At 42.3% G+C, this 27,108-nt stretch overlaps 4 protein-coding genes across 4 annotated transcripts in view; all 4 read left to right on the top strand.

The window, feature by feature from the left end:
• The window catches only part of arhgef1 (Rho guanine nucleotide exchange factor (GEF) 1), a 39,721-nt gene extending 32,496 nt beyond the window's left edge, over nt 1-7,225 (top strand). Inside the window, exons 17-33 of the mRNA XM_030783421.1 lie at nt 336-536; nt 741-887; nt 1,325-1,407; nt 1,927-2,052; nt 2,209-2,323; nt 2,516-2,616; nt 2,793-2,867; nt 3,192-3,267; nt 3,834-4,001; nt 4,117-4,204; nt 4,432-4,554; nt 4,726-4,784; nt 4,915-5,061; nt 5,237-5,356; nt 5,551-5,714; nt 6,314-6,412; nt 6,554-7,225. Coding sequence (XP_030639281.1) covers nt 336-536; nt 741-887; nt 1,325-1,407; nt 1,927-2,052; nt 2,209-2,323; nt 2,516-2,616; nt 2,793-2,867; nt 3,192-3,267; nt 3,834-4,001; nt 4,117-4,204; nt 4,432-4,554; nt 4,726-4,784; nt 4,915-5,061; nt 5,237-5,356; nt 5,551-5,714; nt 6,314-6,385 — 1,865 coding nt within the window. The 3' untranslated portion in view covers nt 6,386-6,412; nt 6,554-7,225. The remainder of the gene's footprint in view (nt 1-335; nt 537-740; nt 888-1,324; nt 1,408-1,926; nt 2,053-2,208; nt 2,324-2,515; nt 2,617-2,792; nt 2,868-3,191; nt 3,268-3,833; nt 4,002-4,116; nt 4,205-4,431; nt 4,555-4,725; nt 4,785-4,914; nt 5,062-5,236; nt 5,357-5,550; nt 5,715-6,313; nt 6,413-6,553) is intronic.
• Nucleotides 7,226-11,351: 4,126 nt separating this feature from the next.
• Nucleotides 11,352-13,433, top strand: LOC115821574 (B-cell antigen receptor complex-associated protein alpha chain-like). Its single transcript, XM_030785386.1, has 5 exons — nt 11,352-11,357; nt 11,651-11,984; nt 12,330-12,442; nt 12,940-12,999; nt 13,314-13,433. The coding sequence occupies exons 1-5, from the start codon at nt 11,352-11,354 to the stop codon at nt 13,431-13,433; spliced, it is 633 nt and encodes a 210-aa protein (XP_030641246.1).
• Nucleotides 13,434-15,979: 2,546 nt separating this feature from the next.
• Nucleotides 15,980-18,096, top strand: LOC115821573 (B-cell antigen receptor complex-associated protein alpha chain-like). Its single transcript, XM_030785385.1, has 5 exons — nt 15,980-16,028; nt 16,298-16,627; nt 17,254-17,372; nt 17,582-17,641; nt 17,977-18,096. The coding sequence occupies exons 1-5, from the start codon at nt 15,980-15,982 to the stop codon at nt 18,094-18,096; spliced, it is 678 nt and encodes a 225-aa protein (XP_030641245.1).
• Nucleotides 18,097-18,813: 717 nt separating this feature from the next.
• The window catches only part of lipeb (lipase, hormone-sensitive b), a 42,344-nt gene continuing 34,049 nt past the window's right edge, over nt 18,814-27,108 (top strand). Inside the window, 2 exon segments of the mRNA XM_030785384.1 lie at nt 18,814-18,901; nt 25,161-25,205. Of these exon segments, the coding sequence (XP_030641244.1) occupies nt 18,814-18,901; nt 25,161-25,205 (133 nt within the window).

Genomic DNA, 27,108 nt, shown 5'->3' with positions numbered 1-27,108 from the left:
AGGGATTATAGACTGACCAGCTCTCTGACTGGACCACACGTGTCTTCTGTCCCTCACTGGGCACGGTCCGGTCCGGTCCGGTACGGGCTCACACAGTCTCTGCACAATCACACAGAACTCAAGTATTAGCTTTTATGGTCATTTATTTTAGCTGTCCAAGGGTGGAGAAAAGCTAATTAAATTTGAAGTCAAAGTTGAATATTAATGCTTTTATTAGCTTTATGGTCATTTATTTTAGCTGTTCAAAGGTGGAGAAAAGCCAATTAAATTTGAGGTCAAAGTTGAATTTTAAAGCATTTGTCTTGCTTTGAAATGCTGTACCGTTTCATCTCTTTCTCTCAGCGTCGAAGGAGGGTTCATCCCAGCAGAGGGCTCTGCGGTTGGCCCCGCCTCTGGCCCCTCCCCGCAGCAGGAGGAGGTGGAGCCACGTCTGCTGGAGCTCGACCAAGACCCACCCAACTGGAGAGAACAGGCCGCCGCAGAGGCGCTTGCCAACCTAAAGAAGAGCGAGACCAAGAGACAAGAAGTCATCAACGGTAAGCATGCTTACGAATTTACACCCCCTTAGTATGTGTATTTGTGTGTGTGTGTGGGTGTGGGTGTGTGTGTGTCACATCCAGCCAGCAGTGATGAAGCACCCATATAATAATCAGTAACAGTGTAATTACACTCTCTGCCACCCCCCCCCCATCTCTCTCTCTCTCTCTCTCTCTCTCTCTCCCTCTCTCTCTCTCTGTCAGAGTTGTTTGCGACGGAGCATGCCCATGTGCGGATGCTGAGTGTGTTGCAGACTGTGTTCTCCCGTCCTCTGGAGAGAGAGGAAATCATGACGGGCACTGAGCTAGCCACTATCTTCCCCAACCTGGACGAAATCTTTGACATGCACTGTGAGTCCTCGCAACGAGAGGGACGAGACAAAAAAAAAAAAGAAAAAAAAAAGAATACTCCACATATACACGAATCATTACAACCTGTAAAGTCAGATTTTTACCTCAGTTGATAACCTCCCCCCGAGAGCTCTTCAGCTGTGTTGGTTTTGTCGCACGAGAAACAGATTAGTCACGTCGGAAAGTCCATCTGAAAGCGTATTTTTGTCCGGTTCATGTCGAGTTTTTCTCTTCAGTCCCGTGGTCTGACTGAGAGGCTGGTGCAACCTGATCTTTTAAAACTCTTCATATTTTAGATATACTTCACATGTCAGATGGATTAAAACAAGTCAATGCCTTATCACACATTTATGTGTCAGGTATATATATATATATATATATATATATATATATATATATATATATAGTCTATAAATGGGATGTTTCTGCTCTTTCAGTTGCGTTTTACGAGAACCTGAAGAAGCTGCGTCAGGAAGATGACTTCATCGTTAAGAACATCAGCACCACACTGCTCAACAGAGTGAGTTCCCCTCCGAGAAACCGTCTCACACCTGAAGAACAAACAGTTATTAACTATTAATATGATAGATTGCTGTCTGAATCCAGCACAGTTTCCCAATGGTGTATTTCACTATGCACAGGCATCAAACAAATAATATTTTAATATTAAGCTGATGACTGCTATAAATCATTCAGAATGTTACAACTAATGTATCGGGCCGTAATAAATCCACAACAAAGTCATCAGAGTCAAATTCACAGTAAGATCATATTTATGATTCCATGTTGACTCTCGTGTATATACACACACACACACATATATGTGTATATATATATATATATATATATATGTGTGTGTGTGTATGTGTATATATATATGCGCTTGTATGCATATATATATACATATATTTACACACACTCTTGGTGTTACTTTTACAGAGACGAATTTGTGTGTTATCTGTAATACACTAAAATTGATTGTCCCTGTCCTCTGAATCTCTTTCTCTCTCTGTCTCTCTCTGTCTCTCTCTCTCTGTAGTTCAGTGGATCAGAGGGGGACTGGTTTCAGAAGCTGACGGCCAGGTTCTGCAGTCATCAGTCCTGGGCTCTGGAGCAGATTAAGAGCAGACAGAAGAGAGATCAACGTTTCAACGCTTTCATACTGGTACACACACACACACACACACATCCAGCCAACATGCTCATTGGACAAACAGTTATTTTAACACTGTACGGCCCTCTACTGTCACAACCCAGACAGTAATGTAAACTTTTGTGTGTGTGTGTGTGTGTGTGTGTGTGTGTGTGTGTGTGTGTTTAGGAAGCGGAGAGTAAACCTCAATGTCGGAGACTGCAGCTGAAGGACATCATCCCCATAGAGATGCAGAGACTGACCAAATACCCTCTGCTCCTGGAGAACATTGCCAAAAGCACAGGTGTGTGTGTGGGCATTCATTATATAACACACAGTACATGTTATGCCAGTGTGTTTGTGCGGTAGATTCTTTGTGTATGTGTGAATGTACAGAGTGGAAAAAAAACCCAGTGACAGACTGTGTATCTGTGGTGTGTGTGTGTGTGTGTGTGTGTCTGTGTGTGTGTGTTTAACCTGTCGACGTTTCTTTCAGAGGACAACACAGAGAAGGAAAACATCCTCCATGCAGCGGAGTGCTGTCGTAAGATCCTAAACCATGTCAACGAAGAGGTGAAAAACATGGAGAACCTACTGGTAAGAACAACACTCCCCACATTCATTTCCCAGTACTCCCAGTTTATTTCTGTGTCCCTCCTCAGAGCCGTATCTCATAAAATACCTGCCAACCTGTAACTTCAGTTAAGCATCTGTCATCACTGTTTTTTTTTTTTGCTCCGTCTTTCCTGTGCTCGTCTTTGGTGCCTTAAAAGACTCTGAAAGATTACCAGCGTAGACTGGACACCACAGGCCTGAAGCCCAGTAATGAACTCTACACAGAGTACAAGGTGAGTGTGTGAGAAACCCAGTAATGAACATATCTAATGAGTGTGTGAGAGGAGCAGAGAGGGGAGAGATGAAGAGAGTTATATCCCATGTTTGGCAGTCTTAGGTGTGATTTCTGCCCTGGTCAATGACTGTGTTTATTCCATGTTTGGCAGTCTTAGGTGTGATCTCTGCCCTGGTCAATGACTGTGTTTATTCCATGTTTGGCAGTCTTAGGTGTGATCTCTGCCCTGGTGAATGACTGTGTTTATTCCATGTTTGGCAGTCTTAGGTGTGATTTCTGCCCTGGTCAATGACTGTGTTTTCTGTCTGTCTGTGTGTGGCAGAGTATTGACCTGACCACCAGGAGAATGCTGTATGAGGGACCTCTGGTCTGGAGAGTCACCAAAGAGAAAACTATAGGTACTACACACACACACACACACAACACACACACACGCAACGCACACACACACACACACGCAATGCACGCGCACACACACACACACACACACAGACACACGCAATACACTCACAAGACACGTGCACACACACATGCACAGACAAACGCAAACAGAACATAGACTGTCTTTTTAATAAAAATCGTTCTTTAAACCAAAAGCAGTGTCGTTTAGTAGTTTATATAATAAAACATGATTTTATTGTACTTTTTGTATTTATTTTGTTTTACCTTTATATTACTGTTCATTTTACTTGTGTTTCAGTGAGGGGTTTCCAGTGTTAATCCTTTCTCTTTCTCTTTCTTTTCTATTATCTCTCTCTATCTCTCTCTCTGTCTCTCTCTCTCTCTGTCTCTCTCTCTCTCTGTCTCTCTCTCTCTGTCTCTCTCTCTCTCTCTCTCTCTCTGTCTCTCTCTCTCTGTCTCTCTCTCTCTCTCTCTGTCTCTCTCTCTCTCTCTCTGTCTCTCTGTCTCTCTGTCTCTCACTCTCTCTCTCTCTGTCTCTCTCTCTCTCTCTGTCTCTGTGTAGACGTGCAGTGCGTGTTGCTGGGGGACCTGCTGGTTCTCTTTCAGAAGCAGGATGATAAGATGCTGTTGAAGTGTCAGAGTAAAAGCAACATCATCCCTAACGACGGCAAACAGATGCTCAGCCCCATCATCAAACTCGACTCCGTCTTCCTCCGAGAGGTGGCCACCGGTCAGTCAGCCTCCGATTAAGACCCCCCCCCCCCCTTTTTTTTAATAAATATAATGCATTTTTCTTTCATAGTTGTTTCATTCTGTTTGTTTGTGTTTGTGTTTTTGTTTACCAGATCGGAAGGCTCTCTATGTGATCTTCACCTGGGAGAGCGGCGCCCAGATCTATGAACTGGTGGCTCATTCAGTGGCAGAGAGAAAACAGTGAGTGGGGTTTTTTGTTTTTAAGAAGGATAAACGACACAATGACTTGTCCGGGCGGGCGGGTGGGTGGGGGGCGGGGCGTGAAGAGGAAAGAAAAAGGGAGTTAAAGGACAGTGAACCGACAAGTAGAAGTGCAGAAGAGGAGTGTGAGGATTGGATAGGGGAGGGGCGGTGTAAGGACACGATTGGTCGAAGGGACTGCCACTCACGGTCTGTTTGCGTTTCAGCTGGTCAGACGTGATCAAAACGGCGGTGGAGGAGCTGAAGAAGAGCGGAGGTTCTACCATAGACAGGAAAAGGCTGGGCAGCATGCCCTTCACAAGTAGCATGGCCCTCTACAGCCCCAGCCAGTGAGTGTGTGTGTGTGTGTGTGTGTGTGTGTCCAACGATTTAACGATTCGAAGTACTGTCATGCACACATTCCTAGAATCCTTACCTGTCATTATACATTTTCTTTCCCTGCCATCTGTCCTTCTCTCTCTCTCTCTCTCCCTCTCTCTCTCTCTCTCTCTCTCTCTCAGATTGAATCCTCCTCTCAGCCCAACAGAGAACGGAGGAGACTCACTGAAAAACAGCAGCGGTAAAACAACACTCCATCACTTCCTCACCTCGTGTTGTTGTTGTTGTTTTTTTTTCTCTCTCTTGTAACTGGTCCCTGTTGCAGTCCTTTAAGCAGTACAGTCATTCGCCTTGCGTTTGTTCCCCCGCAGATCGAGACAAGGACAGCCTAACGGACGAAAAAGGCACAGACCCCAGCCCATCCCTGCTGGACTTCCTCACAACCAACGGCATCGACCTGCCACTGGATCCCAGCGCTGCCCCCCCAGAGAAAGCAGCTGGGAGTGCACTGGACGAAGGTTTGTCGAATTGTATTCATACAGATACCTGAGATCTAATTCTGTCTACCTCCTAAGTCCGTCACACCTTTATCTGTTTAATAGATTGTTGCTGTGTGACACTGACTCATTAAATCAGTCGTTTTGAACCGCTCGAGACTGACGTCTCACTAACGGGCATCTCCTCCACCCGCAGTCATGTCTCTGAAAAGGCTACTGGTTGGAAGTATCAGCCTATCGGAAGACTCTGTCGGAGAGAACGGAGGGGCGGGGCCTGATGGGCACAGCCAAGAGACCAGCGAATGTCAATCAACAGGTACGACCAATGACGATATCGCCCGAAACCCTGTAGAGCTGTAGAGCAAAGCAGTTGGTGTCTCAGCAGTGAACTAACAACATCCAAAGTCTGAGGGACTCCCATTCATCAAACATCCTGTCGAGTTTGTAATGCCCAGTAGGAAAGAGGTTTTTAATTGACTCTCTCTGGTTATTGGTCGGTCTCGTCTCCAGAGGAGGACCCTCACGCCGACGGGCAGACGGGCGGAGAAGGTGACGTCGGGTCGCAGAGAGAAGAGGAGGAGGGGATCAGTGCTCCTCTGGTTCTCTCGCAGGAGAGACTGGAGGAGGTGCGCAGGAGGCTCCAGAACCTGGAGGGCACACTGAAGAAACTGCAGGTGAGAGAGGGATAGAACGATAAAGAACGGATTAAAAAAGAAAGAGAAAAGGATATCCCAAAAGTGGCATTATGAAACAAAGTGACAGGTTGTGATGAAAAATTGTAAGATGTAAAGCAAGATGGAAAAAAAACCTGAAGGAGGCCAAAACTGAGCAGGATATATATATAGATATATATATATGTGTGTGTGTGTGTGTGTGTGTGTATGAATACTGCACACACACACACACACACACACACACACACACATATATGTATAGGGTCTGAGAGAGGAACAATAGACAAACAGCTGAGAGGTACATAATGGATTTGTGCTTAGAGAGATGGATAGAAAAGAGGGAAGTGACAGGAGTGTGTAAAAGTGAAGAAAGAGAAAAGCTGTTCAGATGGTCTGCTGGTATCACGGCAGAAATGGGGGTAAAATTGGAGTCAGGTTAGTTTGATTGTTGTTATTATCATCTCCTCGGAAGAAGAAATGGAGGGACAAAGATGGCTGGGACTGAATTGAGAAATGGCTCTGGTCGAAATTAAGGGTGTTTGCGTGTGTGTGTGTGTGTGTGTGTGTGTGTGTGTGTGTGTGTGTCCGTCCTATCACAGAGTGTTGAAGAGGACCATCACAGATTGCAGGAGGCTGTTGCGAAATATCTTCAGGGAGGCAACTACCACTGAGAAACATCGCCATCTGCTGGACACCAGGTGACACTACAATTAAACATGACTTTTCCTTACCAACATTTTCAACTATTTTTACACTGAAAAAAACAAAAAAAAACTCACCACTCTGTGTGTATGGAAATTAAATTCTCCTCTCTGTCTTTTTTTTTTGTCTTCTTTTAGATCACGCTATGTGCTGGACTTGAGTGTGAAGAGTTGCTTTTGGAGGGTTTGATTGTTAAATGCTGCCTGGATTTTCCTGCTAGCTCTACTCTCAGCAATAGACCTCTTTTCCTTAGTCTTGAACAGAGATTGACAGAAGGCCTCAGCCATACGCCTGGTCCCTTAGAGTTTCTGGAGGAGGGGATTTGCTTGAGAGTACATTGATTTGGAAATGCGTGTGCGTGTGTATGTATGTATGTGTGTTTGTATGTGTTTGTGAGTGTGAGAGAAATAATAGTGCCAAAGAGCAGAGCAATAGTTTTCTTTTCGAGAGATGCTGCCTTGGCTTTTGTTAATTACAAAGTGTTTTAACACACATAGACACACACTGACAAGACCCATTCACCCTTGAAAGCATGACAAAACTAGAGAATTATCAAAAATAGCATAGTGTTTAGCTGAATATATGTATACAGTCAGAAGACAAGAGTATATTATATGTGTATTTATGCATGCAAAATGAAATGCTTGACAAGAAGAAGAAAAAAACAAACAAAAACGAAAATACCTGGTTTGCACTTCTCATTTTCTATTGACGTCAACAGTGACAAACAACACTGAATTCCGAATCTGTATGCGTCTGCTCTTCCAGATATTTATTATGCCAAACTAGTCATTACAAAATAGGTTTGATCCCCGCCCCCCGCCCCGCCCCATACATTGAGAAGGAGTGTGTGTGTGTGTGTGTGTGTGTGTGTGTGTGTGTTCAAGACAGTTTTCATAGACGAAGAACAACAACAACAAAGACAGAGACTAAGGAGGGTTCCCTGTGAACTCTGGTATGGAGACCAGAGAGCGTGTGCGTAGAGTTTGCGTCTTTTATTGGTTTAAGAGGGAGAGACGCGGAGGAGAGGGGCGGCGTTTCCGCGTGTCGGTGAGATGCCGTCAGTTCTGTTGACGAAAAAGCGAAAGAGCAGGTAGGGCATGAGCATTTTAGACTGTGGATGGAGGGATGAGGGGGGGGGAAGGGTAAGAGTGTGTGTGTGTGTGTGTGTGTGTGTGTGTGTAGAGGGACAGAGGACAGAGAACGGTTTGGTTTGGATTGAACTGACACTGACTGAGAGCGTGAGGAGTTTGAAATTGGTTTGAGGAGAAAGTGGCGTGGTGATTATGTGTTATGCGTACAAAGATGAACGATCTGAAACCACAGGACACAGGGAAGACTCGGACAATTAAAAAACAGACAAACAAAAACACGCGCACACGCGATCGAACTCACACGACACCATCACATCACATACGTTCTTTTGTACAAGTCATGTTAGGTAAATACACACTCACACACACACACACACACACACAAAGATGCTGACAGTTGCTTGTGGTCGTTAATATTGACAGAGAGGTCGGTAGACATGCTGCTGCTGAAACCTCACCCTGTGTATGAGTGAGTGAGTGAGTGAGTGTGTGTGTGTGTGTGAGTGTGTGTGTGTGTGTGTGCGCCATAACTAGCTTCAAATTCCATAGTCTAAAAGGAGCGCTCTTTAATAGAGGGAGAAGGTTAGCTTCAGAGGAAGAGTTTTGAGGTATGTGTTAAACATTTTATGTTCTATCTGGTTAAAAAGGCTTACGTTCTTTAACAGGTCATTAAAAAAGACTATCAGTTTTTGTTGTTGTTGTTGTTGTTGTTGTTTTTTCTTCTTTCTTTACCCTGGAACTGATTGTGATTTGTTAGTTTTGTTAGCTTTGTGTTCACGTTCATTTGTTTATTTGAAAACGGAATCTCCAAACTGGTAATCAGGACCAAAGAGAGATGTGTATTTTGTAGAATTACACTGATTTTGGCTCAGCTTTGTAAATAGAATGGTGTCAAAGATCAGCCGTACGGCGAAACAATTAAGGCTGAAGACCCCACAGCTTTGGGTAATGCCCAGTAACACTTTCCAAACTCCCAAATGCCCACGCTCGTGTCTTTACATTTGGAGAACTGAAGACGATTTGGAAGGAAAAGTATTTAAACGACGATGAACTGCTGTACAACACGTAAAACTCAGACCTGGTCTTGATTTAAAAAAACAACCGAACAGTACTGGATCATTACAAAACTGTCTTCTCTTCCTCTACTCTGCGCTCTGTCGAGGTTGAGAGGACCAGTATGAACCGGACTGGGTTTGCCATTTACGTCAAACCCATCTTGTGAAAATTTGTGACTCTTAACAGCTACTTTAAAAGAGTAAAATCTACAGATGTGTGACCTCTAAACGGAGATAGGATTTGTTGCCATCCATCCTACTCAGAGCCACAATCATGGAAAGTTTTAGAGTTTGGAAACATCAGCTGTGGGTGTTTTTCAGTATTACTGTAACTAGAGTTATATTTGTGATCACTTTCTGAATATGTATTTACGTTGTCATGGCAACTTCTGTTCGAGCTTCCTCCTCCTCATCCTCCTCCTCCTCCTCCTCCTCCTCCTCCCTTCCTAGACTAATCATGGAGTTTCTCTCAGTGTATGTACACAGTTAATGGAGGTGAATGTTTAGTGTTTTTTGTTTTTTTTTTTTTTTTTAAGTTGTTTACTCTTTAGGCTTCTGGCTCTGAACGTCAGCCCTGTTGTTTTCTCTTTTGTCTCACTCACAAACACATCCATCACGTTTTTAAAGGTGTCCTAGACCAGCTGTTTGACTGCCTGAGTCATACTGGTTAAACGCTTCACTAAAGTGAACACCCAGTGGTGTCTTTGGCTCACTGGACGTTTTAACAGGGCCCAATCTCCAACTGTTAAACTGGTAAACTATTAACCTCATTCGTCCTCTCAGCCGTCTCTCTGTGTGGGAAATGGTAGATTTGGTGTGATGGATGGGCCAGAAAAAGAAAGTTTAAAGAAAAGAAAGACAGTAAAATAAGTAAAATAGAGAATGAGGCAAATGTAGCACATGGTTGCTTTTACTCCATCACTTTGTTCCCCCTCACTGCTCTTGCCTCTTCTTTATCGCACAGTTTTTACTGTTTGTCGCCGAATCTTTTATTGGATTTGTTGAAACGGGTCGGGAGGGTTGTTTATTTTGTCTTTTTGTTTTGTTTTGTTCTTTTTGATTTATGAAGAGGATGTATGTAATGCCATAATGTGCTATGCATTGCCAATTGTAAGAGAGAGAGGGAGAGAGAGAAAAGAGACTCTAATCCATATAAACTGCCGTAGCGTTCCCACTCAAAATGAATTCAGTTCAGATTGTAAACCGGATTGTATTCCCAGGAACTGTTTTGCTCCTTTTTCCAGTCCCAGCCAATCATAAATCTTATTCAAGTTAATGAAATTTGGAATTTGAATGTCTCGTCACCTCTCTCCCTCTTTCTGAGTGTGCTTTTGATGTGTATCTATCTATTCAGCATATGTAAAAAAAAAAAACAAAAAACAAAAATAAAAAAACAACAGCAACTAAAAAAAAACAAACAAACAAAAAAAAAACAAGAAAAAAACAACAAATCAGACATAGTGATATAGCTGTGTGTATAAATCTATTTATAGTGCAGGGTGCCTTGTGCTGATGAACAAGTTGTTTCTTTCTATTTCCAAAGGGCTCTATAGTGAAGGCAGTTGGCAGGGACATTTCTTGTTCTTTTCCTTTTTTTTTTTTTTTTTGTCTTTTCGGTTCATGTTCAGTCGCGGAAACAGTGATCCGTATGCATGAAATCAAAATCGAAATCTCATTCAGTAGCGAGAGCGCCTCAGAAGGCCTGGCGCTCTCTCTCTCTCTCTCCCGGCATCTCTGTCTCTCTCAGGTGCGATATACAGTATATATATATATAAATATATAAGTATGTGCTCATCTGCCAAAACTGTATTTACTCTGGCTTTTTTCTGCTGAGACACTGTGCTTTGTATAGATTAGAGTCTCCCTCATCGTTTCAGAGGCGTCTGTCACCGGTCTATCTATCTGAACGGATATATGTAAGATCTGTTATGTGTATTTGGGCTTTTGATTATCATGTTAGATACTTAAGAGAAATTGAGGTACGTTTTTTTTTTTTATTATTATTATTATTATTATTGTTATTATTGATATTCTCTCTCCCTTTTTTTTTAAATAAATGATTGAAAGAAAAAAAAATCGTGTCTCTTTTTCTTTTTTGGTGTTTGTGATAAGAGTGCAAAGGTCAAGACAGGTAACATTTTTACGGAGGAATACTGGGAACATTGGAATAGCATCTGCGGCCAATCGTTGTAACAGCTGTTATGGATGTAACACTGAACAGAGAAAGATGCAAATTAAACAGAGACGGAAATGGGTGTTTATGCAGGGGAAAGGGAGGGGGGGGGGGTGTAGTGTTAAAAAAAAACAACAAAAAAAGAGTTTTACCCGAACCAGGGACCTTATATTTTTTGTGTACTTGTGAGGCGTTGGCAACAGCTGTGTGAGAGAGAGAGAGACAGAGAGAGAGATAAGAGGATGGAGTATACAGCAGTACTTTTTTTCTGTTTATTGGCAGGTGAGTAGACAAACATCTAACTGGGAAGAGTGTCTTGACTACATAGTCTTTCAAACAATTTGTTTTTTTTTCTAGATGTTTGCACTCTGCATTTTATGTTTTGTTTTAATAAAAAAAAAAAAGATTGTTTCCTGAAAAGGTGCAACTGGCAAAATTAAAGTTTAGAAGCATCTGCTAAGACAGGTATAAATAACCTGTTCTTCATTTATTAATTTATTTTCCTGTGTTTGTTTAACTGTTTTTCGAGACAAACGCATGGCATTGCAGTTTTTCATTCTATGCTATGGACACGTGGATTCCAACGTTTTTTTTCTTAATGGCAGTAATAACCATGTTGGTACAATAAATATGTAAAGTTTTAGTTAAATGTATGAAATGGAGAATCTTTATCACTTTGTGAGTTTTGCTTAAGTGAAGCTCGTTTCCTGTCTGAGCAGCTGGTGTGCTCTCGACCGTCAGACAGTTTCTCCTCATCTCACACTTCACTTGATCCCTGTAACTCCGTGTCTACTTATCGCACGGAAGCCGTTTTTTTTCTTTCTGCTCACAGGCAGCTGTTTTGGGTTATTTTATCAGCCTTAGATACATTGACCGGTTGTTCCACCAGGTGTAAAAACTCACCTTGAAGAGGTAATCCCAGAACCCGACCTGCCGTCTTCGAGGTTGAAGCCGTCCGAAACGGCCACCCTGAAATGCTGCTACAGGAGCTCCAGAAATTTCACGGTCTACTGGGTCAAAATCGTCCACAACAAAAACGGGACATTGGCCAGTTTCGTGACTTCCCGAGTGTACGATTTTTCCAGAGAGACGGTTGCGGGGGCGAATGAGAACGTCATATGTCACAAACTGACACTTAAAAACGTCACGTTGAAGGACGCGGGCCTGTATAAGTGTTACGTCGACGTTGGAAACTCCAGTTTGAAACACTCAGTCTACACACACGGCACCTGCCTACAAGTGTGCAGTGAGTATGGGTCCGGTCAAAGCATTCATCTCTGACGTATGGGCGTGTATGTGTTTGACAGAGTCATGTACGGACGTGTTACTGTCGTAACAGAGCCCGACATGAGAGACACTGGGAGAGTGAACGATCACTGAGACAACAGCTCTGTCTCTGTGTTCCTTAATTGTATAACATTTTGTTTTCCTACAATGTCTTCAGTAACATATTTACTGAGTGACTGTTAGCGTGTCCAGTTTGCTTCAACCATCCCCTTTCCATCTCTTTCTCTGTCTCTCTTTCTTACACACATTCTTTTTGACAATAATTGTGTGCCTTGCTATAACATATTATGTTCTCCTTCACCAGAGCCAAAGACCTCCAAGAGCATCAGTAACAGATTTAAGAACAATATCATCACAGCTGAGGGAGTTCTGCTCCTGATTTGTGTTGTGATCCCCGGACTTCTGCTCCTCTCCAAGGTGAGGAACGTCGTGGAGAATAGAACCACAGGAGAAACATAACATGTCTCTGCCCTTTTTTCCCTCCTGCTCAACGAGTTATTCCACACAAACAACAACTGATTCAAGAATTCGTCCAGTTCAGCAAACCAGAAACTGGCTCTTAACAACTGACTTGTAGTTTAGCTGGCTCATCTAATCACCTGCCACTGCTATCAAAGAATATTTTGTGTTGGCACATTTCAGTTGAGAATCTGTCTCCTTTTTCTGCCCTGTTACTCTGTTATGCGCCGATGTGACCTGTATTTACATCTGAGAAGAGACATACAGTATCTCTCTAAACAGCATTGCTTTACTGAATGTGTTAAACCTGTCCCTCATGTCATTCAGTCATGAGGTGTAACTGTTCATATGGGTTAAGTACTATAGACAGTGTTTGTGCCAGCAGGTTTGTATTTATTCCTGGACTGGAGTGTCATGACACGGTTCTAAGAGTTGTTTTTGCTCTTCTCCTGCAGGCAAAAAGGCAAACTACACTGGAAATAAAGTACTACAAAGAACAAGAGAACCTTTATGAGGTGTGCAACATCTCCGTTTTCCATGCTTCTTCTCTCTTTATCATAATGTGAAATATTAGACACGAGGCAGCAGGAAGTTTCGACAGAAATGTGTTTACGGGCGAGTTTGTGCCTTTATATGTTTGCGTGGAGAATTCTGAAGAATTCTAGGGAGAGTGAATTTCCTTGTGTTTTTGGTTTCCACACAGCTCCCCCCACCCCCACGACCCTTATTCTAATTAGGACAAGCGGCTTAGATAGTGAGTGAGTGAGTGAGTGAGTGAGTATATTTGTGATGGTAAAACGAGTTAGAATCGTCTCATTTCTGCACACAGGGTCTGAACGTGGAAGAATGCAGCTCCACATATCATCAAATCGAACCCTCCCAACTGCCACAGACTTACGAGGATGTGGAGAACACGGTGACAAAGGATGTTGAGCCGGAGAAACCCTGATGAAAGGCTGACGAAGAGAAAATGGGGATGTTGAGGGAGTTAGGCCATGTTGCATTAAAAGTGATTAAGTCCTGCTGTAATAAGCTGAACTAAGGATGAAGGGCTGGGGAGGGCTGGGGAGGGCTGGGGAGGGCTGGGGGAGGCTGGGGGGGGGGGGGGGGGGGGGGGGGGGGGGGGGGGGGCCTGATATAAACCATGATGGGAGTGAGTGGCTTGGTGGTTGTACAAAAACTGTTTATTAACAGATTAACTGTTGCTTCATTATGAGAAATGTATTGTACATTGCATCGCATTGTCCCTCCTCCTATTATATATTGTATTGGAGAAATGTAATCCTGCAAGTAATTTGTGCGAAGGCCACTAAATGTATTTCTAAGCAAAATTAAAAAAACAAAACAAAAAAAAAACAGTCGACTTCATTTTGCTTCCTTTACGTTGATCTTTCCGTTCTGAAGATGGCTATTCAGTTTATAAGTAGGCAACATAAAGCAAGTTTACTAAGTGTAAATGACGTAAAATGGGCGAACGCGGTAGTGAAACTACGCTTTTTTTTTTTTTTTACGCCACATGAATTCAAGGACGTTATTAAGGCCGGGGCAAAACGATCTATGAGAAGCGCTCAGTTTTAGATTTTAAGTCATATGAGATATCCCTCGTGCACTTTATACAGCGGGCCGAAAAGTACTGAGCTATTGCGGAATGTTTATGTGCTTCACATAAAATGCTGGCCTAAATGTACCACATGATACACATCACACGGCTCAACATGTTTATACCAACAGACACAGTTCAGTAGGCCTAGGCACGTGGAGACCGCTTTCTAAGAAGGGAACTCGCTTTAGGCAACGCTTCGGTTACGACTCCGTCAATGTGCTGCTGTTTCTTGGCTCCCAATGTAACTAAGCGCTTAAAACAAACAAACAAAAATCAACATACCTGCGTTTATATTATAATTATATTTGCCAATTATAATTGCCACAATAAAGGAAACACTGGAAAAAATGAAGCAATCTAATAATAGTAGGCGCTTCCACGTAGGTGTGGTTCCTAAATCAGACCTAATAAAACAATCATCGTGTCGTATTGCTTAATATCATGAACAGAAGTGCCGATTAGGGTTAGCTATTTGTCTACTAAAACTAGAGGAAGAGATGTGAGTAGCTTTAAGATAGGCTTGATCGTCGGGACGCAATTGGTAGCAGTGTCAGCCATTGCTAAGAGGCAGCATGAATCTTCAATAACAGTTAGATGTGTTTGAGCTTTGATTGTATTATGTAAAACACTACACTCTTTTAATAAAATAAATGATTAAAAGGTGAAAACATGCCCTGTTCATGTCCCTTTTTCTCGTTGGCGTTTGTGATAAGGATGCCACAAAGTTCAGAAACGGTTAATGAATGTTTGTTTGTTTTACATTTTTATAGAGCAGGCTAACAGTAAGAACATAGAAAGCATCTATTACTAATTGTTGTAACAAGATAACTAGTAGTTAAGAACGTAAAACTGAACAGAGAGACAAAGGAGGCTGAAAGTGAACAACAAAGGGAAGTACGTGGGTGGGTACTCATGCGGAGGGAGGTATATATATTCAAAAAAAGGTGTACATTTTTTCTGCACTTGGAAAGCTTCCACAACAAATGTGAGCGCGAGAGACAGGCTGCAGGAAGAAGAAAAAAAAAGGATGGAGAATAAAGCGATCCTTTCTCTCTGTTTATGGGCAGGTGAGAACATACACGTCTAGACTGTGAGTTACGTCATAGCTCCATAATTCTTTAACCAATTCTAAAAAAAAAAAAAAAAAAGAAAGAAGCTTTTTCTGGATATTCATGTGCACTGCGGTTTATGTAGAAGCGCATGAATTTTAAAGACATGCAAAGGATTTTAGTAATTTTTCCAAAAAAATGTCCTGTTTTCTGAAAGGTGTAACTGCAAAAATTGAAATTTGGAAGCATCTGTTTGGATGAGCACAGATAACCTGTTCTTTATTTATTAATGTATTTTCCCCATCCTTCGTTTGATTTACATTGGGCAAATATTTTATATTATATTTGTTATTCTTGGAAAGATTGCAATTTTTCATTCTATGCCATAGATACATAGACTTCTAAAAAAAAATGCTTTGTGGCCATAATCAGGATAATGGTAAAATAACTACAATGTAAAGTTTTAGTTAAATGTATGAAATGGAGAATCTTTAGCACTTTGTGAGTTTTGCTCCGGTGAAGCTCATTTCCTGCCTGAGCAGATGGTGTGCTCTCAACCGTCAGAAAGATTTTCATTGTCTCACACTTCACTTGGCCGATATAACTCTGTGTTTTCTATTTTGCATGCACAAGAATGTTTTACCTTTTCACCTGCAGTCACAAGGACTGTTTCAGGTTATTTATCAGCTTCAAATATATTTACATATGGAGAGTGTCTATAGGGTGGTTTAGTTTTCATGAACAGTTTGTAAAAACTCTTAGTTGGAATCCTAGGGCAGTTGAAAATCAGACCGTAATATCTGGACTGAGGGACATGTAAATTTCTTCCACAGGACTTTCAGAATGGATATTCAGCTCTCTGTGTTAGCTGTATCAGAGTTATGTGACCACAGTGTGACAGTTCAATTCAGCACTATTAGGAAAATAGCTAAGAATTTCAGCTTTGTGAAATTTTTTTTTTCCAAGAATCAAAGACTTATTTTTCCAAGAATCCAAGAATTAATACATTACTACGGCTCAGAACTCAATTGTACCTTTTCTTTTGTACTTTCTCTGGACCCCCCCCCCCCCCCCCCCCCCCCCCCTCTCTCTCTCTCTCTCTCTCTCTCGCTCTCCAACCAGTTGTTTCACTGGGTGCAAAAGCTCATGATACAATCTCAGAAGATATACTTCCAGAACCTGACCGGCCATCTGTACGGTTAGAGGTATCCCAAACAGCCACTCTGGAATGTTGTTACAAGGGCTCTGGTAATTTCACAGTCCATTGGGTCAAAATCGTCCGCGTCAAAAACGAATCGACAATGAGTGAAGTGCCTGATAATACCGGAGAAAGAGGTAAAAGGATGACCCAGGAAGTCACATGTCACACACTGACCTTTAAAGAGGTCACACTGGACCACGCGGGCCTTTATAGATGTTATTTCAACAACACCAGAGGCTCTGGTTCGAAAAGAGAAGTGTACACACATGGCACCTACTTACAAGTGTACAGTGAGTATGAGTTGAATCAAAGCATTTCATCTGAGGTGTATGGGTGTGTATGCGTTTGAGTTTTGCTGAAAGTTGATGGTTTAAGTGTTGGTTTTTCAGGAAATTTGTGACTGTTTTAACAAAGCCTGACATGAGATATACTAGCAGTGTCAGTGATCACTGAAACAGCAGACACAGCTCAGTCCCTGTGTCTGTTTATTATTATCTCCTGAACATATGCTGATCAAGTCAATTTGATTGATTTAAACATGGTACTTATGTACTTATGTGCTGTCTATCATTATATTGTGCAATGGATAAACCTTCTTTTTTTTCAATAAATCAACTGACTGACTCATAATTGGTGCAAATAGACAATTTGTGAGACACCACCAGATAACTCTTCAACATAAAGACCATTTTGTTTTTCCACACGGCCCTCAGTAACTTACTTAGGGACTGTTAGTGTGTCCAGTTTGCTTCAACTCTACCCCCCCCCCCCCCTCTCTCTCACACTCATTCACTCACTCACTCTTTCTTGCTCTGTTACCTTCTTTGTCTGTCTGCCTTTCCTCTCTCTTTCTCTCGTTCTTTTTTGACAGTAAATTGTGTGTCCTGCTATAAGACATTCTGTTCTCCTCCACTAGAGCCAATAGAGAAGACCTTCCTGGACATCAGTGACAGAACTAAGAACAGTATCATCACCGCTGAGGGTATCCTGCTCCTGCTTTGTGCTGTGATCCCTGGACTCACACTTATCTGCAAGGTGAATATAGTACAGAGAATAGAGCAACGCCACACTGAAGCTCAGTGTATCTCCCTCTTTTTCCCGCCCTGTCACTGCAGCATGCACGGATGTGATTTTTTTTTTTTTATCTACATCAGAGTAGAGAGACATACAGTATTGCCCTACACATCATCACTTTATTGAGTGTGACAGAAGCTAAGAGTTATTTTTGTTCTTCTCCCTCGCAGAAGAAGAGACTAAACCAGCTGGAGAGACGGAAAGACAAAGAACAAGAGAACGTGTATGAGGTGTGTGACTTTCTCTTTTCACTGGTCCCTCATCAAACTTTAGACCCAAGGCAGCAGGACGTGTAGACAGAAATGTGTTTATGGGCAAGTTTGTGCCTGTGTGTGTTTGTGTGGAGAATTCTGAAGAATTTAAGGAGGGTGAATTTCCTTGTTTAATGTAATATAATATAGTATAATATAATATAATATAATATAATATAATATAATATAATATAATATAATATAATATAATGTAATATAATATAATATAATATAATATAATATAATATAATGTAATATTCTGAAAGCTTGTAAGGGTCCCCAAGTCAGTCAGAATGTCTCATTCCCACACACAGGGTCTTAATCTGGAAGACTGCAACACCACCTATCATGAGATCCAACGTTCCCAAGTGCAGGGAACCTATCAGGACGTGGGAAACACGGTGACGGGGGATATTACGCTGGAAAAACCCTGAATGGGCTGACAAAGGGAAAATGGGGATGTTGAAGGAGTTAGGCCATGTTGCACTAAAACTGATTAAGTCCTGCTGTAATAAGCTGAGCCAAGGATGAGGGTTGGGGGTCTGGCATAAACCGTGCATGTGTGTGTATGTGTATGTGTATGTGTGTCGGGGGGGCGGGGATTAGGGACTGTGCATAAATGACATGAAACTGTAAATTGTTTTTCCCTCCTTGTTTTGTCTATGACATTGTGGAAATATGCTCCTACTAATAATGCCTGTGAAAACGCTTTGTAAATTGCATGGCTGTGAATAAATATTTTCTTTCTTCATTAAAAAAAAAATCTAAACGAACCTTTGCCTCATTTTTGCTTCCCTTAGATCGCATTATACAAATTACAGCCCATCTTCTATCTTCTACGTATGGTTATTCTGCTCTTAAACTCGTTGAGCATGTTTACTGTCATTTTAATGTCTGTGACGTAAAAATTAGGCTGCCGTACTAGTGTTATTACGGTAATTCCAAACTTTTTGTTTACGCCACATGAAGTCGGGAGCGTCATGAGGCAACCAGGGGCAACGCGACAATAATGGGCGGGTATTAGTCAGGAGGAAATGTGATAGGTTCGGCGAGTGCTCTACGACCATTGATTGGTTATAACTTCGCTTGTAGGTGTGACAGGTATGATCAAGTACTAACGGAGGGGCAGTAATGAGTCAGGCAGGGAGAAGATGGCGTCTGGGAAGAAAGCAGGAGTCGGTGTACATGAGAAAGGCGCGAGTAAAAGACGCTCATCTAAACATAAGGACGGACCAATAGGTAATTTTTCTCCTTCACTTGAAACTCACCACCTTTACATTTTCTCCCTCTTTCCAATGTTGAGACTCGTCAGCTGTCGTGTTGCTGGTTTAGAATCAGTCTAGAATCTTCAGCACAAAGATTAAGTCGCAGGTGAAGCAAGTTTGCAGTAACGAGCTTTGAAACATTGCATTTTTTAGGCTTCAATATTTTAGAACACATATTGTTCACCTATGAAACCTATTGGAAACTGCGTCGATCTGTCAAATCAGCGTTACCGCCCCTTGATGTTTTAGTCCCATTCATCTAGCCAGGCGTGTGTAGATATATAGTTTAATTGGTGCTGTCATGTAATAGAACGATCCATACTGTCCGTGTATCAGCATTCAGGTCGATCATTCAGCTAACCCGGTTGCGACGAAGCCTGTTTACCTCATTATGGTCTTATTGTTTGTTGGTGGAAATGCATTGGCAAAATGGTTTGTGAGAAGTCCTCACTAGTTGTAAATTGTGGAATTTCATTCATGCAGCCTATGCTTCCAGTTTACATAGCGGGCCTAAAGAAACAAGCAGACTATTAAGCGTTTGCGGTAAGACGAATATAGCCTTTTTGTGTGTGGGTTGGAAAGTAGAGACCTAAATATACCATATGACACGGTTCAACATGTTGACACCATTGAGTAGCTAAAGGCACGTGGAAACCGTTTTCATGGAAGGGAACACGCTCTAGGGTGCACTTGACATGCAAAATCATAAACGGGCTATTTAGATGCAACATCATAAATGCGCAATTTTCATAGTAAGAAATCCCGTATCGAAAAGCGTGTTTTCTAATTTAACAGTCTTGTATAGGTGACTGCCACAGTAGAGGAAACATTTGAACAAATTACGGTTACAAAATGTAGGCCTAATAGTAGTTGACTCCACATCGGTGTGGCGCATGAGCAAGAGCTAATTAGACAATTATTGTACCGTGTTCCTTTATGTCATGTACAGAAATGCTGAATCGGCCTAGTTGTCTGTTATTCTTGCTGCTACAACTAGAGAAAGAGATGTGAGTAGCTTTGAGAGAGGGTAGACTGTAGGAATGAGTTTGGTAGTATCTTCAGTCATGAAAACTAATTTGCTGATGTAAATGAGAGACTGTGGCAGATCACTTACTACTGAAAGTACAAACTCCTTGAGTGTAACGTTTGACGACTGGTTTGAGGTGGTTTGTGGAGTTAAGCAGCTATGTCCGTTAACTGCAGATCTAGGCTGTGAAGACGCAGTACCGTCAAAAAGTTGACAAAGTGGGCCTGGTTGAGCCATAGTGCGCAAAGCTGTGATTACACCTGAAAATGCATGCCTGTGAGTGAAGTGTTCCAGCGAGAGGTGGAAAAAAAGCCAATCGTTCAGATGAGTCATCCCTCACTGTCGTCGTCAACAAGGGGACGACACAATCCATCCCCAAAGAAACCCAAGGGCCTGAGAGCTTCTTTCCCACGATGGCTCCACCTGACCCTGTTTCGTTGTACTGAAGGCAGGGTGAACAGCAGTAAAAACAAGGTGAAATGGTTCACCCTCTTGACGATTCAGTTTGTAGGCCTACCTTGTTTTTTTTATGGGCTGCTGTTCGGTTTTTAGCATGTTTTGGCTTTAAAGTGAATTGAAGCAAGCCTGAACTGGTCGGTTTCTTTCTCTTCTTTCGGTTTGAATGAAAACTTGAACAAACGAGATACAAAAGCAACAGTTTCCATACAAACAGCAACAAAGGTCTTAAAAAAAATGAGAATGAAAGAAAACCAGTCTTAAGTACCGTTATTTTAAGGTTATTCTATTGGAAAATGGGTGTAAGAAAACTGAACCTTAGTAACAGTTATTTTAAGGCACGTCCATGATAAGTGAAATCAATATAAACATCAAGTACATTTTACTGTAGGACTCTTCCTCAACAGTTTCTTTTTTTTTTTTTTTTTTATGTGGATTTGTATGTTCCGGTGTCACATATTATTTCTGGTCATTAATGATGTCATGTGTTTTGTTGTTTTTTAAAATGGTTATTCTACTGACGTTATCGTCAAAGCCGTTGTAATCGTCCGCTTAGGCACAGTTTACAGGTAGGACAGAGAGGCCTAAGCGCGCGGTGGATCTGTTTTCTCGCAGTGCGAAAGGAAAAGAAAAAGAGGGTGCGTGTCGGCCCAAAGTTATGAATGACATTATTCTCTGTGATCAAAAGCACAAACAAAACATCTCTCGGAAGAGCGCCGTCACATCACACAAACCACACGGTTTCAGACATTTGTGGAATCTACGCCAGGGCGCCACAAAGCCGTTCAAGTGGTTTGCAGCAACCAAGAGAAAGAGGGTTTATATCTATATTGGTTTCTACTTTTTTTTTTTCCTGTTGAAATCCAACGTGTCAGGGGCCGTGCCGACAAATAACGACCTCGTTAAAGGAAACTGAAATTGATATGGCTGGCAAAATTGCGTGAGTTGGGTGTAATTTAAAAAACAACAACATAAAAAAAACATTCATTCATAAACCTGTTTTCTCAGGGTCGTGCATTCAAGGACATGGTAATGATGTCATCAACCCCCCCACACAGGAACTTAAATAATGTGTTAAAGTTAAATAAAGTTGAAGCTTTGTCTCCCAGGTTTGTTAAAAATGACATCCTCCTCAGTTATCGTTCGTCCTAGATTTTCCTTGTGGATGTGAACGAGAACAAAAAAAAAAAAAAGACAAAAAAAGAAAGAGAAATGTACTGTTTAAAAGATTTTGCTCCATTGTATTAAAACGCTCTTCCACGCAGATAGAACAATGGGGCACTGCCAGTCTGTATGACCACAGTAGTTATGCCAGTTCAGATTGCCACATGGGATTAAATCCTCAGATTAATCTTAGTCTAAAGCCCCTGTTGGCGTCACGCCCAAGCTCATGATTCTGATTTAATGTGTGATGACCGCATCGGTTTGGACCTAGTGCCCTCGTAGATCCCTAGTCTTCAGAGACGAGGACAGGCCTCTGGACAAGTATAGGAATTTCCTGTTGTTTCAAAATCCAAAACCATCGTCTTCCCATAGGCTCCGAAATAGGAAACAGGTTGAGTTCATTATGTCGATTTTTTTTGGCGTCAGACTTATTCTGGGAAGACCATTGTCGGGTCTCTTGTGGTTAATGATAGAATATTTGGGCTTGCAGCGAGACCTCCCACTTTCTGATATGGAGATGGATTTTTCCAGAACCATTTAAGACTAGCTCGCCCGAGCAGATTTGTTTACTGGATGAGAGCTGTGTGAAGATGGATGTTTAAGAGAAAGTCTCCATCCTTGTTGGGTGGGTGGGTGGGGGAGGCTATTGTTCTCCCACTTCCTGTCGATGGTTTGACGCCCCCCCCCCGGGTTAGAAGCGATGTGGGACAGAGGTCCTGTCACAGAGAGTAATTGTCTCGTCGTAAAGACGGGATGGATCCCCGGCGAGACGAGAGACGACAGAGTGTCCAACCATTTACCTGAAAAACAAGGATATTTTTTCTGGGTTTTTTTTTTTTTTTTTTTTTTAGGTTAACAGCAAAATGGGTTGAGATCAGATCAATTTTACAGCATTACACACACAAGTCTTTGTCACAAATCAGATTTACTAAAACAAGTGACCGTGTACTTCCCGAAGAGAGCCAGGAAAAGCTCTCCCATAAAAGATTATAAGATTAAAAACCTTCCTGCGACACTTGTGAAACATGAAGTTTTGGTAAGTAGGATATGACGTCGATGTTTTTTCAGGGTGTCTGGGGGTTATGAAACATCAGACGAACGTCCCAGTATTACAAATGTTACAAGACCCATACGGTTTCTTAATTTAACCTCTGTCTTGAGAATTAGGCGGGAATTCATGCTAAGTGACCTATTCATTTAGGATCATAAACATACCGTGAAATGGAAATGTTGCAATCCTATAATGGGACAGCTCAGCAGTCAGGTCAGCTCTATGCAGATCTTTTTTATGAGGTCACTTTGAAACCGGGCCTGAGTTTTTTTTTTGTTTGTTTTTTTTTTCTCTTTGGGGGGTTGGTGTGTGTCCGTAGTCGGTGAAATATTGCGTTATGAGCAGCGTTCGTACCAACTGATACAAGGCCTCTGCTGTATTTTGCTGCTTTCATGAGAAATGCTGCTAAGGGTATTAGAGACTCGTCAGTTCAGTTTGCTATGCTTTTCTACATGCGTCCACTGACATCCATCTATGTATCGATGGGTTGTCGTCTACGGACAGGCTGTTGATTGTTACCACGCATCTGTAAGCTGTAGGCTATGCTTTGTAAAGGTAGAGCGCGTCATTCAGTTAAGGTCGTTTTTTTTTTTTTTTTTTTTTTTGGATATCTGACATATTTGAGAATGACGCTGGATTATTTTGTTTTATTTTTAAATCCATGATCCCTGCTGGACTGAATAAAACAAGCACAATGACTGAACTTAGAAAGAGTGGATACACTTGAACATTCTCTCTCTCTCTCTCTCTCTCTCGCCCTCTCTCCCTCTCCCTCTCTCTGTGTCAGACGTGTGTTATTTTATAGCACACTGAGCCCTGGGAGCCGGAGTTATCAGAGGTACCTGTTTTTTAGTAAAGCACTGAGGTGATTCAGCTCAGGTCCGGCGCAGGACTGGAGGTGAATTTCAATGAGGTATTACTCCTCCAGATAACCACCGGAGAGTACGATAGCACCCTAACTAATCCCATTTGTTACGCTTCTGCTATCAGGCCTACCGCTCGGACGGTTTGGCGCACGAAACCAAGATTAAGGATGAGTTTACGCCGAAGTATGCAAAGGATGTTTGAAGAGCGAGAGCAGGTAGTGGACTATGAATGTCAAAGAGCCTTTTATCTCCCTATACCGAGACAGAGAGTGAGTGAGTTCAGAGGATCATCTATAATACAACGGCAATTACAAGTGCTTTCTCTGAAGAGAATTACAATGCCTGGTCAACTGTATGAAACAAACAACGGTAAAGTTATACAGCGGAGTCTGCTGCGGTGCTGGAAAATTAATAGTGAAGATGAGGATTGATATAGTTTTTTTGTCCTCACAGGCTCCGGTGTATTGAACAATAAGCACCAGTACAAAAAGTACTAGTTCAATGCGTGCGTGTGTGTGTCTGTGTGAGTTAGACAGAGAGAGAGAGAGAACTTATGTTAATTATCCTGTGGTTGAGTTGCGTGACGTGATTGATTTGTTCCCGTTTTAACTGTGAAACGATGTCATGTTTGTCTGTTCTGTGTCTAGCTTTTAAAAAAAACAGAAAAGAAAAAAGTCATTGGTTTTCGGGCGCATGCAGTCATGTACCATATTCCTCAGTCATGAGATTCTTCTGACACACGTCTTTATGGTTTTATATCTCTTCTTCTCACCGCATCCGCTTTTTTTCCTCCTCTGGCTGTAAGAGCGCGCACACACACACACACACACACACACATACATACATACACGTTCAAGGAATGACATGTTCAAACATGAGCCATGTTCTCCTGGTTTGACTGTATTGTAAACACGGTCAGTGTTTTTCAGTAGTGTCTTATGGGAGTCTGGTGTGTCATATCCTCCTAAATGAGAACTTCCAGTTAGGGTGAAGGTCATTGGCAAGCCCCCTGGAGCTGCCAATAGCGACCAAGGTTACTGAAGCTGTAGGTGGGGTGTCAGCCAGGGGAAAACAGGCACAGAGGCCAGTGGGGCTTGGGACAGAGTTACTCAAAACATTAGATCATAACAAATTCGGTTCCCTCTCGCAACAGCTGTCTGTGTTTGCGTGTGTTTGTGTTTGTGTGTGTGTGTGTGTGTGTGTGTGTGTGTGCGTGTGCGTATTCATGCATGAGTTCCATGTTTTCGTCTCACTGGGTGAGAAGTCACATCACCACGAGTCAAGGGGGCCGTTGGTATGTGGTGAAAATGAGATCACCCCGGCTCTGCCCTGAGCAGGAAAGAGAGAGAGAAAAAAAAAAGAACTGGAGTAAACGACAGGGCTAGAGCAAAGGGTTAGAAGTGACTGACAGGAAGAAAAACAGGAACAGACAGTCCAGTTTAGAACATGTGTACAACTGGAGAGAGAGAGAGAGAGAGAGAGAGAGACACAGAGACAGAGAGAGAGAGAGAGAGAGAGAGAGACAGACAGAGAGAGAGAGAGAGAGAAGGTCCAATCAGAATACCCTATCTATCTTTTTCCCTTTGTTTACCCCCCCCCCCCCCCGCCGCTCCTCTGCTCACTCTCTATCTATCTCTCCCTCCCTCTCTCACTCTCCGGCTATTGTGAGGATAGGACAGGCAAGGACAGGACACAACCATGAACTCAGACACGGGTAAAATATTCTTGTATTTTTTTTTTCCCTTTTCTTTCGGGGTCACCTTCTCTCAAGCGGCTTGTGTAATGCATGACTGGTGTATCTACGGGCTTTTGAAGGTTCTGATGTGGGTTCTGTCCGCAGGCCCGGGCGTAAGAGAGCTGTTTTTAAAGTCCTGCTCTCCGCTCTCTGCTGCGAGCTCATTTAACGCGCTGAATTAGCGACTTTATTGGCGTGTCTTTGAGGTAACCAGAGAGCTGCGGCAGATGTCACTTTAAACTACAGTAGAAACTCAGACAACTGCTCCTCAGAGACAGAGGGTACGGTATGATAATGCTTTGTTTTGTTTTTTTTTGTTGTTTTTTTTTTTTACTCTGCCTTGAACGTCAGTATTGCGTTTGTTTTTAAACTGGATTCTATGCTACAGTTGCTGTCGTACATTAGCAGTATCATTTTCCAAAGCGGGGCTCAGGTTCTGACTCAATTTCTGCACCTTTCAGTAGCGCAAACAGCTAAAAGTCAAAGTACAACTTCATTTTCAATTCTGTTTCATTACACAATGTGCTTTGGCTGTTATGGGCTACTGACGCTGAACTGAAGAGAAGATGGAAGCCCCTGTTGCTTGAATTTCTCTCAGTGTTTCTGGAGTCGTAGCCTCTGCAGTCAGAGGAGTTTTCCTGTAGGTGCAGACAGCTGGTTTTGCAGGACTGACGCTTGCTGACGGTCTTTGGTGATTCTCAGGCGACTGAAGTGCGAGAGGAACAGACTCGAACCCTCAACGCTCTCAGGGTCTTCAGGGTTTAAACCGAAGGCAGTGAAATTCTTACTAACTCTCTAAACCTTAATGAACGCCTTGTGTCTTTCAAAAACAAAGAAAACCCCTCTAGAATAATGACATTACATTCGAAATACATGGAACATTGTTTTTTTTTTTTGACAGGGCTACATATCCCAAGAGGTCTTTTAGTAGCTTTCAGCAAATGGTGACATTTTATTCATCTGCTCTCAGATATGTTACTGCCTGACCCCACATCCTTTCCTTTACTGGTTGAAATGGACAATCAATTTGTGTGTGAACAGGTCTCTCAAGCTCTGTGTGGATTAACTGACAGGTGCCAAAATCCTCTTGGCCCATCACAGTGTGACAGTGCTGGAGGATTTTTTTGGGGTTGTGACTAGGCCTAATTCATTTCTGATATGGAGTTGTGTAACTTAAAATTGTGCATTCGTTAAATGCCTTTATTTATTTATTTAGGTCATTTTTGGTGGGTTGTTTTAGCATTAAGAAGGATTAGAAATATTAATGGGTAATTTCTCAAGGACTGCATTTAAAGCTTTGTTCATTTCTCAGAATGTATTTGTATTAACCTGTTAAAATCTGACCTCATCAACCATGTTATTACCACCAAATTTCTTCACACCACAGAAAACGAGAAACGCCCTCAGAGAGAGAGAGAGAGAGAATCTGGGTGTCTGTGTTGTACTGGAAACACCATGATTCTGTGTAATCTCCGCTGTTATTGGACATTCATTTCCGTTTGACCGTGTCTTGAGCCTTTTTTGTGTGTCAGTATGTCTTGCGGCCTCTCTGTGCGGCCGTCCTGCTGGACTTTAGGGGTCTGGTCTGGTTAAGTGAATAATGGGATGAGGATTAAAAACCCGATCTGTGTAGATAATCCACAGGACTGCTGCTATTCTCCAAATCTACATCCAAACCTCCTACTGCAGGACTCCAGCTCCAGAACCTGCAGCATGTAGCACGGAACACGAATGCACACACACACACGAACACACACACACACAGGCGCGCTAGCTAATCATGCTCTTAGTCTCAGTCCTCAGAGTATCAGAGGCAGCGTGCGAAGGCTTACATGAGTGTGTGTAATTTCTGTGTCTGTTTTGCCGTAACTGCGTCTACGTG

Source organism: Chanos chanos, chromosome 9 (genome assembly GCF_902362185.1).
Source record: "Chanos chanos chromosome 9, fChaCha1.1, whole genome shotgun sequence".
Lineage (NCBI taxonomy): Eukaryota > Metazoa > Chordata > Actinopteri > Gonorynchiformes > Chanidae > Chanos > Chanos chanos.
The sequence above is the reverse complement of the archived record's forward strand: the minus strand, read 5'-3'. Positions and strand labels throughout refer to the sequence as shown.

Excerpts from the sequence above, each read along its gene's own strand:
- LOC115821574 (XM_030785386.1), top strand. Across the intron at positions 11,985-12,329 it reads CACCTGCCTACAAGTGTGCA|AGCCAAAGACCTCCAAGAGC; the intron begins GTGAGTATGGGT and ends CTCCTTCACCAG. Across the intron at positions 13,000-13,313 it reads AACAAGAGAACCTTTATGAG|GGTCTGAACGTGGAAGAATG; the intron begins GTGTGCAACATC and ends TTCTGCACACAG.
- LOC115821573 (XM_030785385.1), top strand. The coding sequence starts at position 15,980 with ATGGATATTCAGCTCTCTGTGTTAGCTGTATCAGAGTTATGTGACCAC. Across the intron at positions 16,029-16,297 it reads ATCAGAGTTATGTGACCACA|AAGATATACTTCCAGAACCT; the intron begins GTGTGACAGTTC and ends ATACAATCTCAG. Across the intron at positions 17,373-17,581 it reads GACTCACACTTATCTGCAAG|AAGAAGAGACTAAACCAGCT; the intron begins GTGAATATAGTA and ends TCTCCCTCGCAG.